At 47.9% G+C, this 17,530-nt stretch overlaps 1 protein-coding gene across 6 annotated transcripts in view; it reads right to left on the reverse strand.

The window, feature by feature from the left end:
- The window catches only part of LOC106609217 (diacylglycerol kinase iota), a 52,178-nt gene that overhangs the window by 33,208 nt on the left and 1,440 nt on the right, over nt 1-17,530 (reverse strand). The window contains exon 1 of one of the 6 annotated variants that reach the window (XM_045721967.1): nt 4,086-4,261. The exons of the other annotated variants lie outside the window; for them this stretch is intronic. Within the exon in view, the coding sequence (XP_045577923.1) occupies nt 4,086-4,144 (59 nt within the window). The 5' untranslated portion in view covers nt 4,145-4,261. Of the gene's footprint in view, nt 1-4,085; nt 4,262-17,530 lie in introns of those variants that run through there. 6 annotated transcript variants of the gene reach the window in all.

Here is a 17,530-nt window from a genome sequence, read left to right on the forward strand (position 1 = left end):
AGACGAACTGAGGTTGGTCGTCGTTGTGGTAACTATGAAAGCTAGATGCCAATCGCCATATAAAGTCCAAAGAAGAAAAAGCCTGGAAGGAGGAGAGGTGACTAGAAACGATTCGGTTGATCATTTGATGTGTGGATTAATTGTCGGAGTAGACGACCTTGTGCATTTCAGGTAAAATAACAACTCAAAGTTTATATCCCAGGACAAATTAGCTAGCAACAGCAAGCTAGCTAGCTAAATTGCCATAAATGAAATGTTTAATGCTTTTCGACCTGTCCTCAAATGAATATAATTGGTTCAGAGTTTGATTTGATATTTCAACCTGCGTGTCGTGATCGTGTTTGATGTGGGGGGACAAAATGAATTTGCGCTCGATGGCGCACGCGCCCGTCCGGTTTGGGTACGGTGTTAGAGTTAAGGTTAGGGTTAGGTTAAAGGTCATGGTTAGGGTTTAGGTAAAATGGGATTTTGAATGGGAATCAATTGTTTGGTCCCCACAAGGATAGTACAAAAACGTGTGTGTGTAAGAGAGAGTGAGTGGATAGGTACGGTGGAAAGTGTGCCTAATTCCCCTGGCGCCAAAGATGTCGATTAAGGCAGCCCCCCCGCACATCTTTGATTCAGAGGGGTTGGGTTAAATGCAGAAGACACATTTCAGTTGAAGGCATTCAGTTGTACAACTGACTAGGTATCCCCCCCTTTCCCTTTCCCGAATACCTGACACCCTGTCGAAAGTTTCAGACCTCATCTAGAATTATCCACCGTGACAAAAACAGAGTCTGCTTACAGGGCTGTGTAACACGAGCCCCTGCACACACACACACACACACACACACACACACACACACACACACACACACACACACACACACACACACACACACACACACACACACACACACACACACACACACACACACACACACACACAAATAAATAAATAGATGTACGTGAGTGACAACACGCACCTGAATGCATGCCACTGAGGCCAACACACACACACACACACCACATTGACAGACACTACAGAAGAGACAATAATGCACCTAAAAATCTACCGCATTAGCGGATACCAGTGATAACATAACACACACACACACACACACACAGACATCCATACTGTCCAAACACACTTAACCCCTGTTCTCATCGGATACCAGCGATAAAGCAACACACACACAAACTGCCCACACACGCTCATCAGTGTGTTTAGTGTTGAGTGATCTAGATTAAACTAACCTGATTATAGCCGGGACCTGATCTGACAGGATAGACAGTCTGTGTAGACTGACAGAGTAGAGATACGGAAGTGTGTGTGAGGGAGTGGGATAAAGAGAGAGAGAAAGAGAGAGAGTGTATGATAGCGAGAGTGATAGAGAGGGTGAGATTGACCGTTTTCATTCCCTACTATCAACACCTGATGCCTCAGAGATCAGAGAGTAGCTATGTACTGTAGTGTGTTGAACACACACACACACACACACACACACACACACACACACACACACACACACACACACACACACACACACACACACACACAGAGAGAGACACAGACAGAGACAGACAGACCACCATTGCATTTCAACTGCATGCTTAGTAATCTACTAAGTACATAGCAGGATCAAGGTATTAGAGCTTGATTTGATGACTTTGGTGTTGGACTGGATGGATATACAGTAATGGGGGCTCTACAGAGGAATGAGTCGGCTCAGGCACCTAACAGTCAACAGGGTAACAGATTAGAATATTCACTCCATGGTTGGGGTTCATTCAGTTCACTTTTCAGTTCACTAAATCCAGGAAGTGAATTGAAATTAAACTAATCCCTTCAAAAAAATCCTCAGAGAAAACACTGGGCAAAATTGTGAATTAACCGAATTGAAAACTGAATTGATCCCAACTGGTGATTGACACTCCCCTGATGTAGACGTTAGTGGCTGCTGGTGTATCACGTAAACCAAAGAAAGTTCTGGACAAATCTGATACTCACACAACTGACTGATTAATTGAGAAACTACTGAAAAAAGCAGACTGTGCCTCTGCCTCCTTCCTATGCCTCCCACTCTCCATCTCTATCCCTCCGCTTTCCCTCTTCCCCCTCTCTCTCTCTCTCTCTCTCTCTCCCTCTCTCGCTCCCCATCCACCTCCTCTTCTTATCTCCTCATTCTCTCCTTTGTCCTCCTTGCCTACTCCTCTTCTTTCTCCTCCTCCTCCTCTTCTTCCTCCTCTTCCTTCTATAAGTCGTGGCAGCAGTGCAAGGCTGACATGGTTGCTATAGTAACCACCCAGTATGCACCAGTTGCCTCTGTGTAAAGATGTAATTATAGAGTAGAGACTTAGTGTCAGCATCATGGTCTGCACACACACACACACACACACACACACACACACACACGTGCACGCGCATGCACACGCACACAAACACACACATACACAGACACATGCGCACACACCTGTATCCTCTGACTGTCAGGCTGCTACACAGGCGGGACCAACCCCCAACTACACACCATTACAGTAAAGAGGAGGTCACCCTACTGTACCCACTCAATGCCTCTACCAAGATAGCATCTCATATAAAAGCAACTCCAACACAGTGCCTATTGTAACTGTTCAACAGCATTTTATACAGCTGAAGTCGGTAGTTTACATACACTTAGGTTGGAGTCATTAAAACTCGTTTTTCAAGTCGGTTAGGACATCTACTTTGTGCATGACACAAGTCATTTTTTCAGCAATTGTTTACAGACAGATTATTTCACTTATAAATCACTGTATTACAATTCCAGTGGGTCAGAAGTTTACATACACTAAGTTGAATGTGCCTTTAAATAGCTTGGAAAATTCCAGAAAATGATGTCATGGCTTTAGAAGCTTCTGATAGGCTAATTGACATCATTTGAGTCAATTGGAGGTGTACCTGTGGATGTATTTCAAGGCCTACCTTCAAACCCAGTGCCTCTTTGCCTGACATCATTGGAAAATCAAAAGAAATCAGCCAAGACCTCAGAAAAACATTGTAGACCTCCACAAGTCTGGTTCATCCTCGGGAGCAATTTCCAAACGCCTGAAGGTACCATGTTCATCTGTACAAACAATAGTACGCAAGTATAAACACCATGGGACCACGCAGCCATCATACCGCTCAGGAAGGAGACGCGTTCTGTCTCCTAGAGATGAACGTAATTTGGTGCGAAAAGTGCAAATCTATCCCAGAACAACAGCAAAGGACCTTGTGAAGATGCTGGAGGAAACAGCTACAAAAGTATCTATATCCACAGTAAAATGAGTCCTATATCGACATAACCTGAAAGGCCGCTCAGCAAGGAAGAAGCCACTGCTCCAAAACCGCCATAAAAAAGCCAGATTACGGTTTGCAACTGCACATGGGGGCAAAGATTGTACATTTTGGAGAAATGTCCTCTGGTCTGATGAAACAAAAATAGAACTGTTTGACCATAATGACCATCGTTATGTTTGGAGGAAAAAGGGGGAGGCTTGCAAGCCGAAGAACACCATCCCAACCGTGAAGCACGGGGGTGGCAGCATCATGTTGTGGGGGTGCTTTCCTGCAGGAGGGACTGGTGCACTTCCCAAAATAGATGGCATCATGAGTCACGAAAATTATGTGGATATATTGAAGCAACATCTCAAGACATCAGTCAGGAAGTTAAAGCTTAGTCGCAAATGGGTCTTTCCAAATGGACAATGACCCCAAACATACTTCCAAAGCTGTGGCAAAATGGCTTAAGGGCAACAAAGTCAAGGTATTGGAGTGTCCATCACAAAGCCCTGACCTCAAACCTGACTGGAACTCATCAGGCGGATGTCTCTGGAATACACACAGACCCCATACAAATACACACATAGACGCATACCCTAAACCAGTGGTTTTGAACGCTCTCCTCGGCACCCCCAGGCATTTCACAATCTTGTTGTAGCCCTAAACTAGCTCACCTGATTCAAATAGTCCAGGGCTTGATAATTAGCTGAATCTCTGGAATAATTCAAATCCACGGAACGGCAGGGGTGTCCCGGAGGAGAGGTTTGAAAAGCCCTGCCCTAGGCGGCCGCGCACTCACCTGTAACCCAGCAGCCTGCGATACCAACGTGCTTTCTTTTTTCTACCTCTCCTTTTCATCCCCCTCTGATCCTCGGTCCTTTTCTCTTCCACAAACGCTCCTCTACTCCTCCCCCCTGCACTTCTACAGGCCTGCAACTGGTCTCCACTGATCTACGGGTAGCTGAGACTTGACACCAGTCACCTATACCGTGTGTGTGTGTGTGTGTGTGTGTGTGTGTGTGTGTGTGTGTGTGTGTGTGTGTGTGTGTGTGAGTGTGTGAGTGTGTGAGTGTGTGAGTGAGTGAGTGAGTGAGTGTGAGTGAGAGTGCGTAGTGTCAGATGGTCCGTGCAACTTAGCCACATCATCCCAGTCTTCCCCCGTCTCAGTCACCCCAAGGTCTATTCTGGGAACATTGCGTCATTACGCAACCCTCACGACCCTGACCGTTGACCCACAACCCGACACCGACAGCTGTTCGTCAGCGCGCCGTCCAAGGTTTTACGTGACATAGAATTCACAACATCACGTACACAGTGATTTTTGTTGTTTCTTTTAAGACGGAATGAGAGTTTCTTCAACCGCAAACACACATCACACACACAGACACACACACACACACACGCACCCACATAAAGGCCCAATGCACACAAACACATACATAGACAATGGCAGGAAAACTCAAAATAGTGTAGACCAAAAACATGAAGACCTTAACGACACGCATTAAGCACTCACAGACATAGACACACACTGACCAGGGGTGGACGAGACTAGGGAGAGGGTCAGGAAAAGGTTGTCATGGTAACCTCAAACTTCCTTCCCTCTGAGTTCATCTAAATACAGCATCTCTCTCTCTCTCTCTCTCTCTCTCTCTCTTCTGAGTGGGTGTATGTGAGAGCAGCTGCAGTGAGAACAGAGCGCGGCATACTATCAGCTCCTATTAGATCAAGTCCTCTCCTCGCAGCACTGATATGACACACACACACCCCAACCAAAGCACTTTGAACACACAGCCTGCTAGATCAGACTGTGTATCATATACAACACAAACACACTTAACTAAAATCCCTGTGAGACTTCAACACTTCTTCAACAAAAACAAAAGAGAGAAGAGGAGTGAGGAGAGAGGAGAGGAGAAGAGAGGCATGGAGAGAGGAGAGGAGAAGAGAGGTATGGAGAGAGGAGAGGAGAAGAGAGGTATGGAGAGAGGAGAGGAGAAGAGATGTCTCACATATGGAGAGAGGAGAGGAGAGGAGAAGAGAGGTATGGAGAGAAGAGAGAGGACAGGAGAAGAGAGGTATGGAGAGAAGAGAGAGGAGAGGAGAAGAGAGGTATGGAGAGAGGAGTGAGGAGAGGAGAAGAGATGTATGGAGAGAAGAGAGAGGAGAGGAGAAGAGAGGTATGGAGAGAAGAGAGATATGGAGAGAAGAGAGAGGACAGGAGAAGAGAGGTATGGAGAGAGGAGAGAGGACATGAGAAGAGAGGTATGGAGAGAAGAGAGAGGAGAGGAGAAGAGAAGAGAGGTATGGAGAGAGCAGAGGAGAGGAGAGGAGAAGAGAGGTATGGAGAGAGGAGAGAGGACAAGAGAAGAGAGGTATGGAGAGAAGAGAGAGGAGAGGAGAGGAGAAGAGAGGTATGGAGAGAGGAGAGAGGACAAGAGAAGAGAGGTATGGAGAGAAGAGAAGAAAAGAGAGGTATGGAGAGAGGAGAAGAGAGGTGTGGAGAGAGGAGAGAGGACAATAGAAGAGAGGTATGGAGAGAAGAGAGAGGAGAGGAGAAGAGAGGTATGGACAGAGGAGAGGAGAGGAGAAGAGAGGTCTGGAGAGAAGAGAGAGGAGAGGAGAAGAGAGGTATGGACAGAGGAGAGGAGAGGAGAAGAGAGGTCTGGAGAGAAGAGAGAGGAGAGAGGAGAGGAGAAGAGAGGTATGGAGAGAAGAGAGGAGAGGAGAAGAGAGGTATGGACAGAGGAGAGGAGAGGAGAAGAGAGGTCTGGAGAGAAGAGAGAAGAGAGAGGAGAGAGGAGAGGAGGAGAAGAGAGGTATGGAGAGAAGAGAGAGGAGAGGAGAAGAGAAGAGAGGTATGGAGAGAGGAGAAGAGAGGTGTGGAGAGAGGAGAGAGGACAAGAGAAGAGAGGTATAGTGAGAAGAGAGAGGAGAGGAGAAGAGAAGAGAGGTATGGAGAGAGGAGAAGAGAGGTGTGGAGAGAGGAGAGAGGACAAGAGAAGAGCGGTATAGTGAGAAGAGAGAGGAGAGGAGAAGAGAGGTATGGACAGAGCAGAGGAGAGGAGAAGAGAGGTCTGGAGAGAAGAGAGAGGAGAGAGGAGAGGAGAAGAGAGGTATGGAGAGAAGAGAGGAGAGGAGAAGAGAGGTATGGAGAGAGGAGCGAGGAGAGGAGAAGAGAGGTCTGGAGAGGAGAGAGGAGAGAGGAGAGGAGAAGAGAGGTATGGAGAGAAGAGAGGAGAGGAGAGGAGAGGAGAGGAGAGGAGAAGAGAGATATGGAGAGAGGAGAGAGAGGAGAGGAGAAGAGAGGTATGGAGAGAGGAGAGGTATGAAGAGAGGAGAGAGGAGAGAAGAGAGGCATGGAGAGAGGAGAGAGGAGAGGAGAAGAGAGGTATGGAGCGGCTTGCTTTGTCAGCACGATTCACTGGCAGATAAAAGACAATCCCATCTTTGACTCTTCCCTTATTTCTGCTAAATGAAACCAATGTACTGTTGGAGGGAGATAAGAAAGCGCTGAGTGGAGAAGAGGAGGACAAGATGCTACTGAAACAGCAGACGTGTCCCCAATCTGTTTGTCTTCTTTAACCCTGTAATGTCTGAGGTTTTTAGCATTGTAACACACACACAACAGACACATTTGCAAATACACACACTCGCAAACACGCATTCGCAAAGACATACACACACACACACACAAGTAATAGCATGGCTGCCTGGACACCAGTGGAGAGGGAGGAGTAGGTGTTGGAGAGAGAGGATAACCTGTGTGTGTGTGTGTGTGTGTGTGTGTGTGTGTGTGTGTGTGTGTGTGTGTGTGTGTGTGTGTGTGTGTGTGTGTGTGTGTGTGTGTGTGTGTGTGTGTTAGAGCTCCATCCTGCCTGTGCAGACAGGAAGCCTGGGCCTTTCCCTCTGACCCCCCTCCCCCCTTCCTCTTTCTATTTCTATCCCTCTCCCACCCCACCTCTAACCACACACACACACACACACACACACACACACACACACACACACACACACACACACACACACACACACACACACACACAATTCCCACTGCTTTCGTCTCTACTTCATCACATCCACGTCATCCTCTTTCTCTCTCTCCCTCTGACAGGGAAAAATTATCATCTCTTTCCCCTGTTCCTGTCAGTTTGGCTTAACACAACCTGTCTCCTCTCCTCTTCTCCCCTCCCCTCCCCTCCCCTCTCCTCTCCTCTCCTCTCCCCTCCCCTCCCCTCCCCTCTCCTCTCCCCTCCTCCACTCCCCTCCCTCCCTCTCCTTTCCTCTCCTCTCCTTTCCTTTCCTTTCCTTTCCTTTCCTCTCCTCTCCTCTCCTCTCCTCTCCTCTCCTCTCCTCTCCTCTCCTCTCCTCTCCTCTCCTCTCCTCTCTCCTCTCCTCCACTCCCCTCACCTCTCCTCTCCTCCCCTCCTCTCTCCTTTCCTCTCCTCTCCTCTCCTCTCCTCTCCTCTCCTCTCCTTTCCTTTCCTCTCCTCTCCTCTCCTCTCCTCTCCTCTCCTCTCCCTCTCCTCCCCTCCCCTCTCCTCCACTCCACTCCCCTCTCCTCTCCTCTCTCCTCTCCTCCACTCCCCTCACCTCTCCTCTCCTCCCCTCCTCTCTCCTCTCCTCTCCTCTCCTCTCCTCTCCTCTCTCCTCTCCTCCACTCCCCTCACCTCTCCTCTCCTCTCCTCTCCTCTCCTCTCCTCTCCTCTCCTCTCCTCTCCTCCCTTTCTTTTTGGAATGTGTGTATTAAAGAGAGTTGAGAGTAACAGAGGAGTGGGGAGGGGAGGAGGACAGTGGAGGGAGAGGAAGAGAGCAAAGAGAGGGAATGAAGGAGAGCAGAGAGAGGAGGAGGAAGAGGTGTCAGCCACTGGGGAGGGTTAGGGTCGCAATAGAACAGATGCTCACCGCTGCTGTCCTTGACCAGGAGCAGAGGGTGTGTGTGTGTGTGTGTGTGTGTGTGTGTGTGTGTGTGTGTGTGTGTGTGTGTGTGTGTGTGTGTGTGTGTGTGTGTGTGTGTGTGTGTGTGTGTGTGTGTGTGTGTGTGTGTAAGGGTGGTTCAAGCTGTCCTTCCCTTCACTCCTCTATTGGCCTACATTACTTTTCCTTAGGCAGAGAGAGAGAGAGAGAGAGAGAGAGAGAGAGAGAGAGAGAGAGAGAGAGAGAGAGAGAGAGAGGGTCAGTGGGTGGTTTGGCTCTGCACCCCAACCTCCAAACAGAATCCAAGCGCTCGGGGGCTCAAGCTTCTCTCTTCTCTCATCCTTCTGTCCGTCCTTCCTCTTTCATGCTACAGAAGAAAGGAAGCAGCACATTCTTCCAAAAATCCTACCCTGCCAACCCCCTCTCCTCTCAAAAACAGCTTTAATGGCATATCTCTCTGTCTGTCTCTCTCTCTCTCTTTCAGTGTGTGTGTGTGTGTGTGTTTGCATGGGCATCAGTTCCAGAATTGTGGGAGGGAATGTGCCCACTCGTGGCAGAGGATCCTCTCTCCATCTATGTCTCTCTCTCTGTTCTCCTCTCATTCTCCCGCGGTTCTCTCATTCTCCCTCTCTTTCACACAGGTCCGGGACACCTCAATAAATGACCCAGTGTGTGTGTGTGTGTGTGTGTGTGAGAGTAGGTGTGCGTATATGTACGTATGTGTGTGCACGTGTGAATGCGTCTGCGTGTACTGTGGGGGAAATATCTGAAGCCTACTGCTCTCCATGTGTTTGACCTTTCATCAGCTCAGAATGGACCGGCCAGCAGAAGAAAAGGAATGAACCATCATATCAAGGTATAATACCAGCACTTACCTCTTTCATTCAAAGTCACTTGTGTTGAAGGTGCAATCTGTAGTTTTACGTCTGGTACAAAACATTGACCCAGGTGGGACTGACTGTCAAAGGTTAACTGACGCTGGAATATGGCTGGAATAATGTTGAAATAGGGTTAGCGTAAGGTTTAAAAAGGGTTTGTATTAATAATGTTCAAACAGGGTTAGAATGAGGTTGCAACAACACTGGATCACTGTTGAAACAAGAGCTAGATTGCATTCATGTCGCAATAGGGTTAGGCAAAGGTTATGATAAGGTTAGAGTTGGGTAGGAATGACGTTGGAACGGGATTAGACAGAGGTTAGGCTTGCTGCTGAGGGAGTGGTGTCTCCTGGCTTCTGTCTCACTCTCATCTCCTCACTGGCTAATGGAATCAATGATTTACTAAATGAGGCTCTGCTACCCAGAGAAATCACACACACACACACACACACACACACACACACACACACACACACACACACACACACACACACACACACACACACACACACACACACACACACACACACACACACACACACAATACCTCCCAGACCACAGCTGGAGAGCAAGGGACCTTCTAGAATTACTGAGATCTCCAAACAACTGTTCTGTGTATTGTGTGCTGTGTGTGTGCTGAGAAAATTCACAGAGTGAAGCTTACATGTATCAATGCTATTGCAATTAACTCCCACACCTGTCTGGATGATAGGACCACAGCCAGGCATTTTATTCTGCTTTTGTGTGTGTGTGTGTGTGTGTGTGTGTGTGTGTGTGTGTGTGTGTGTGTGTGTGTGTGTGTGTGTGTGTGTGTGTGTGTGTGTGTGTGTGTGTGTGTGTGTGTGTGTGTGTATGACTGGTAGGATTACAGAACACTGCTAGTCCCTCAGCACTCAGAGAGATGACTCTCCATTCAGAGCTAATGCCTCGCTTGCTCGCAGACACACACACACACACGCTCTGCTCACACATAAACCCTGACACACTGGCACCTCATGCACTAGGATGAGGATATGAGAGGTGTGGATCGCCTCCTTTCCCCTCTCTGCCTCCCTTCTCCTCTCCCTCTCTTCCTCTCTCCCTCTCTCCCTCTCTCCCACTCTCCCTCTCTCCCTCTCTCCCTCTCTTCCTCTCTCCTCTCCCTCTCTCTCAGCCAGACACGTGGCACAGTGATGGAGTCACTCTCAGCTCAGTGGGGCTGTCTGTGGCACCGCCAGATGGACTGGACAGCACAGAGAGGGGGGGGTTATTTGTCTAGGCAGAGAGCTCTGACAGAAAAACAGCAGGTTTAACAGGCACACACCACACCTGTTCCTGCCCAGCCATCCACTCTGGGGCCTAGTGAATCCTGCTGAAGCTTGGGGCTGTAGTAGGGCCCCTCAGCCTGGTCTGCAGGGCTGGTCTGCCTGGTGCTGGGTGATGTGAGGGGGGGGGGGCAGGCAGCAAGAAAAGCCTCTTACGGCCAGACAAACACCAAATAAGGAGAGACAGACTCCACGCAGCCTGAACATCCAATCCCCTTAATGCCTCATCACACTGCATTATGGGATGAAAACACCAGTCGCCAGCCCCAATCTCAGCGCTGCTCTGCTCTGGGAAATGCCAGGAGACAGAGAGACCTTTTAAAGGAATAATCTGTCCTCTACTCCTGAAACAGACATCAGCCCGTTCCTCTCTTCACCACACAGATTAAGACTGACGGTTACCTACGGTTACCTACGCATGTATTATCACACACTGTTTATGTGTCTGACCTGCCCCACAGACCTGCTCCCATCAAATAAAACACTGGCATGCACACACACACATACACACACACCCACCAGAACAGGGTATTACAACCCACAATGAGGAGGAAAGAGAGGAGGATGTACCACAGTACTAACGTCCTGGTGTGTGTGTGTGTGTGTGTGTGTGTGTGTGTGTGTGTGTGTGTGTGTGTGTGTGTGTGTGTGTGTGTGTGTGTGTGTGTGTGTGTGTGTGTGTGTGTGTGTGTGTGTGTGTGTGTGTGTTGCGTGTGCGTACTGCGCGAGCGATTCGCAGACTCACGATTAAAACCCCTACACACACAGAGAGAACACCCAACCATCTCACACACGCAGCTCAAACACACACACACACAGAACACCCAACCATCTCACACACACAGCTCAAACACACACACACACAGAACACCCAACCATCTCACACACGCAGCTCAAACACACACACACACACAGAGAACACCCAACCATCTCACACACGCAGCTCAAACACACACACACACACACACACACACAGAACACCCAACCATCTCACACACGCAGCTCAAACACACACACACACACACACAGAGAACACCCAACCATCTCAAACACGCAGCTCAAACACACACACACACAGAGAACACCCAACCATCTCACACACGCAGCTCAAACACACACACACACAGAACACCCAACCATCTCACACACGCAGCTCAAACACACACACACACACACACACACACAGAACACCCAACCATCTCACACACGCAGCTCAAACACACACACACACACACACAGAACACCCAACCATCTCACACACGCAGCTCAAACACACACACCGCTCCACATTCACAGGCTGCCAAAACTCCAGAAACTCAGCAGCTTATCCACCTCCTCGCACCAAACCAACTCACAGAGAAGGATCGACTCCTCCTCTCCCTCAGTAAACACAACTCACAGAGAGTGATCGACTCCTCCTCTCCCTCAGTAATCACAACTCACAGAGAATGATCGACTCCTCCTCTCCCTCAGTAATCACAACTCACAGAGAATGATCGACTCCTCCTCTCCCTCAGTAATCACAACTCACAGAGAATGATCGACTCCTCCTCTCCCTCAGTAATCACAACTCACAGAGAGTGATCGACTCCTCCTCTCCCTCAGTAATCACAACTCACAGAGAATGATCGACTCCTCCTCTCCCTCAGTAATCACAACTCACAGAGAGTGATCGACTCCTCCTCTCCCTCAGTAATCACAACTCACAGAGAATGATCGACTCCTCCTCTCCCTCAGTAATCACAACTCACAGAGAGTGATCGACTCCTCCTCTCCCTCAGTAATCACAACTCACAGAGAATGATCGACTCCTCCTCTCCCTCAGTAATCACAACTCACAGAGAATGATCGACTCCGCCTCTCCCTCAGTAATCACAACTCACAGAGAATGATCGACTCCTCCTCTCCCTCAGTAATCACAACTCACAGAGAATGATCGACTCCTCCTCTCCCTCAGTAATCACAACTCACAGAGAATGATCGACTCCTCCTCTCCCTCAGTAATCACAACTCACAGAGAATGATCGACTCCTCCTCTCCCTCAGTAATCACAACTCACAGAGAGTGATCGACTCCTCCTCTCCCTCAGTAATCACAACTCACAGAGAATGATCGACTCCTCCTCTCCCTCAGTAATCAAAGGGTTCATATGAAGGGGTCACCGCCTGGGCCCTGATCTGTCTTTTCATTTTGCCCATCCGTCTGGTTGCTGCCTACGCCCGCTGCCTGCTTCAGAAATACACGAGGAGTCACTGAACGAAGGGACAGAAGGACAGAGAGAGAGAGAGGAAGAGATGGAGAGAGCGGACGGGACGGGACGGGGGGGGGGGTATCCATTGAAACAGGCCAGATAGAAGCAGACAGTTGTAAGCCCTCTATTCCCCTGCACTAGACAGTCAACGTTCAGTGTGTTATCATTATGTATTCATCTGTATAAAACGATGGCGTCAGCAGCACACTGTCTCTGCTGCACATGAATAAGTTAGTGAGGAAACGGAGGGGATGTACTTCCTCCCTGCTGTACAGCCCTCAGCTCAAAGCAGAGAGAGAGATGAGAGGGAGGGAGAGAGAGAGAGAGAAGAGAGAGAGAGAGAGAGAGAGAGAGAGATGAGAGTCAGGGAGAGAGAGAGAGAGAGAGAGAGAAAGAGGTTGTATAGCTCAAAGTCAGCCTTGAATAATGACAACAAATTATGTCTTGTATTTCCCATACACAACCACTACCAGGCCCAGGCTCTTCCCAAGGACCCAACCATTACCAGGTCCAGGCTCTTCCCAAGGACATCCAACCACTACCAGGCCCAGGCTCTTCCCAAGGACCCAACCACTAACAGGCCCAGGCTCTTCCCAAGGACCCAACCACTACCAGGCCCAGGCTCTTCCCAAGGACTCCAACCACTACCAGGCCCAGGCTCTTCCCAAGGACCCAACCACTAACAGGCCCAGGCTCTTCCCAAGGACCCAACCACTACCAGGCCCAGGCTCTTCCCAAGGACCCAACCACTACCAGGCCCAGGCTCTTCCCAAGGACCCAACCACTACCAGGCCCAGGCTCTTCCCAAGGACATCCAACCACTACCAGGCCCAGGCTCTTCCCAAGGACCCAACCCCTAACAGGCCCAGGCTCTTCCCAAGGACCCAACCACTACCAGGTCCAGGCTCTTCCCAAGGACCCAACCACTACCAGGCCCAGGCTCTTCCCAAGGACATCCAACCACTACCAGGCCCAGGCTCTTCCCAAGGACCCAACCACTACCAGGCCCAGGCTCTTCCCAAGGACCCAACCACTACCAGGCCCAGGCTCTTCCCAAGGACCCAACCACTACCAGGCCCAGGCTCTTCCCAAGGACCCAACCACTACCAGGCCCAGTGCAAAGTTAAAGCCAGAATCATTAGTTGCTATATACATTTTTAGACTTAAAAATCAATGATATATACCCATTATTCTTGAAGACTATAAGCTATAAATGCCTCATGAGCTTAGTTCAACTGTCGTACCCCATTGGAACCCAAAAATATACATTTGTAAACAACATAAATGTAAACAAACACTGTATAACCTCAAAACATGGTTAAAACTGCAAATTTAAAATCATGGATGTCAGTCCTTGCATCCATAACCATGCCTATGCATTTGAGAGTGGTTACATTTCTCCAGCACCCATCCCTGAGTTTTTTAGCGACACAGGGGTCGTTTTTTAGCGACACAGGGGTAGTTTTTTAGCGACACAGGGGTAGTTTTTTAGCGACACAAGGGCCGGGGAGAACGCTTTGTTATTGTTTCAGTTAAGGATGAGGTTGTGTCCCCTTTAAAGATGGTGGCAGCTCAGTTGACATGCTGTATGATGCTTTAGAGATACTTTAGCCCTAGATCAGCCTGTAGGCTAATGTCCTCTCTCCTCCGTTCTCTCTCTCCTCCTTTTGAAAAAAAGTAAACGGTAACCAAGGAGAGGCGACGTGGAGCGCGAACGTGGACGGATATGCGCCTGTACGAAACGGGAAGCTCCTTAATTCTCGCGCGTCATCGGGCAAATGACGTTTACAGGGGTGGATCCCAAAATAAACGTGTAAAGTTATGAAAAATAAATGAAGTTAGTTGTGCAAGACATTTTATAAATACAAGGATTTTTATTATTATTTTGATTTCACCTTTAACCAGGTAGGCTAGTTGAGAACAAGTTCTCATTTGCAACTGCGACCTGGCCAAGATAAAGCATAGCAATTCGACACATACAACACAGAGTTACACATGGAATAAACAAAACATACAGTCTATAATACAGTAGAACAAAAGAAAACAAAAAGTCTATATACAGTGAGTGCAAATAGGCCATGGTGGCGAAGTAATTACAATATAGCAATTAAACACTGGAATGGTAGATGTGCAGAAGATGAATGTGCAAGTGGAGATGCTGGGGTGCAAAGGAGCAAGATAAATAAATAAATACAGTATGGGGATGAGGTAGATAGATGGGCTGTTTACAGATGGGCTATGTACAGGTGCAGTGATCTGTGAGCTGCTCTGACAGCTGGTGCTTAAAGCTAGTGAGGGAGATATGAGTCTCCAGCTTCAGAGATAAGTAGCATATAGTTTTTAAATGTGTGCAGGCTTTTCTCCTCCGACAACGCAACATCTGATCCAAAACTCTTCCGCGGTAGGATACACTTCTGCTTCCTCGCCAAAAGGACGCTATCAAGGAGGGAAGGGCCGTCTTCCGTTTGTCTACTAACGAATTGACACGCTCCTCGACAACTCGGCCACTTATCAGTTTCCCGGGGTCACGGAGGAGAGAGGACGAAGGAGAGAAAACGGGGGGACGGTCTTTTGCCCAAACAAGAAAAGGCCTATGACTCAGAGTTTGTCAGGAACAGAAAGCCATTAATATGTATGCTGAACTATTCATCGGTTTCAGTCGGGAGGATGAGAAAATGTGTCATCTGAACAATTCTACAATTAGGACTCTGATCGGCTGTTCAAAAAAGCAGGAGTCCCAGGCTGAGCGCTCTACTCTCTCACTGTGATAACTGATTAAATCCCTACAGGCCTCCTGGAGAGTTTTACGCTGATATTTGAGTCTGGGTTATGGATGTTGTGGCCTTTTCATGGCAAACAGATCTGGCCCAATTCTGGACGGTAATAACAATAAATGGTAACTGGGCCAAGCAGATGTGGGCCGGATTTGGGCCGGAACAATTTTGCTGTCAGCGTCTGTCTGTTCTGGTCAGTTCAATGCTTCTTCCTTCAGTTACTGCAGGCCAGGAACTGCAATCAGGGAACCATATCCAGAAAGCGTCTCAGAGTAGGTCTAGGACCTGTCCATATAATCATATTCATTATGATCTAAAAGGCTAAACTGATCCTAGATCAGCACTCCTGCTCTGAGACGCTTTGTGGATAAGGGCCCAGATCAGAGTTGATGTCATTCCATTTTGTCCTGTTTCTCTCTGTGTGGTTGTTAGTCTTCTCTCTGTTGTTGGGTGTCCTGGTTGGAGATGAAGTAACGATTTTATCCCACATGAGAGAGAAAGGCTTTGAACGTCCTCCTCTGGGAGATAGGCTACCCAACACACAACACAGACAACCACACATGCGAATGCATGCATACCCACACTTGCGTACACACACACACACACACACACACGTGTGCAAACACACTTGCGAACGCGCATTCACTCACAGACCCACACACACTGCACTCATTTTCTATGGCGGATACAAAAGTTAAAGAGAGTCAGAGTCAGTGAGAGTCAGTTGAAGAGTGTTGAGTGTGTGAAAGGGTAATTGCACAGTATTTCCCATAAAGGGACATGACACAATAATCTATTCACTCCCACACACACACACACACACACACAGTGGTGTAAAGTACTTAAGTAAAAAATACTTTAAAGTACTACATAAGTCGTTTTTTGGGGTATCTGCACTTTATTATACTTTCACTACATTCCTAAAGAAAATAATGTACTTTTTACTCCATACATTTTCCCTGACACCCAAAAGTACTCGTTACATTTTGAATGCTTAGCAGGACCGAGCATGGTCCAATTCACGCACTTATAAACAGAACCTCCCTGGTCATCCCTACTGCCTCTAATCTGGCGGACTCATTAAACACACATTCTTTGTTTGTAAATGATGTCTGAGTGTTGGAGTGTGCCCCTGGCTATCCGTAAATACATTAAAAACAAGAAAATGGTGCCATCTGGTTTGCTTAATATAAGGAGTTGTTTTATTATGTATACTTTTACTGAAATATATTTTAGCAATTACATTTACTCGTGATACTTAAGTATATTTAAAACCAAATACTTCTAGACTTTTACTCAAGTAGTATTTTACTGGGCGACTTTCACTTTTATTTGAGTCATTTTCTATTAAGGTATCTTTGCTGTTACTCAACTATGACAATTAGGTACTTTTCCCACCACTGCACACACACACATACTGTACACACACACGCTGGGTGTCTGAGCACTGTTTATTTATGCGCAGCAGACAGAGACGTCTCAGAATAGATGAAAGGACCGAGAGCTTTCTGGGAACACAGTCCTGTGTGACCACTCACCCAGTGGGAGTCAGCTCAATGTGGTGATAAAACACACTAAGTACACTCTATCTATCTATCTGTCTGTCTGTCTGTCTGTCTGTCTGTCTGTCTGTCTGTCTGTCTGTCTGTCTGTCTGTCTGTCTGTCTGTCTGTCTGTCTGTCTGGCTGTCTGGCTGGCTGGCTGGCTGGCTATATATCTATATATATATCTGTCTATCTGTCTATCTCAATCAATCAATCAAATGTATTTATTGACACTCACACACATAGACACACAATTACACACACTGCCTGGTTACCACCAATGCACACTCTCCAGCTGTGGTCTGCCCCCTGAGGGCAGTGTCACTATTACAGACTGGTGAAGGGGTGACCTATTACTGGTCTGAAAGGAGTCATTGTTTTACACACACACACACACACACACACACACACACACACACACACACACACACACACACACACACACACACACACACACACACACACACACACACACAGAGAGAGCCTTTGATGTTCAACAGTATCATTTCTCAGGTTTCTTTGAATCACACACTTAGACCACGGTGAGCTTGGACTTCAAACAGACACAGAAGCTGC

The sequence above is a fragment of the Salmo salar genome, chromosome ssa07, assembly GCF_905237065.1.
Source record: "Salmo salar chromosome ssa07, Ssal_v3.1, whole genome shotgun sequence".
Classification (NCBI taxonomy): Eukaryota; Metazoa; Chordata; class Actinopteri; order Salmoniformes; family Salmonidae; genus Salmo; species Salmo salar.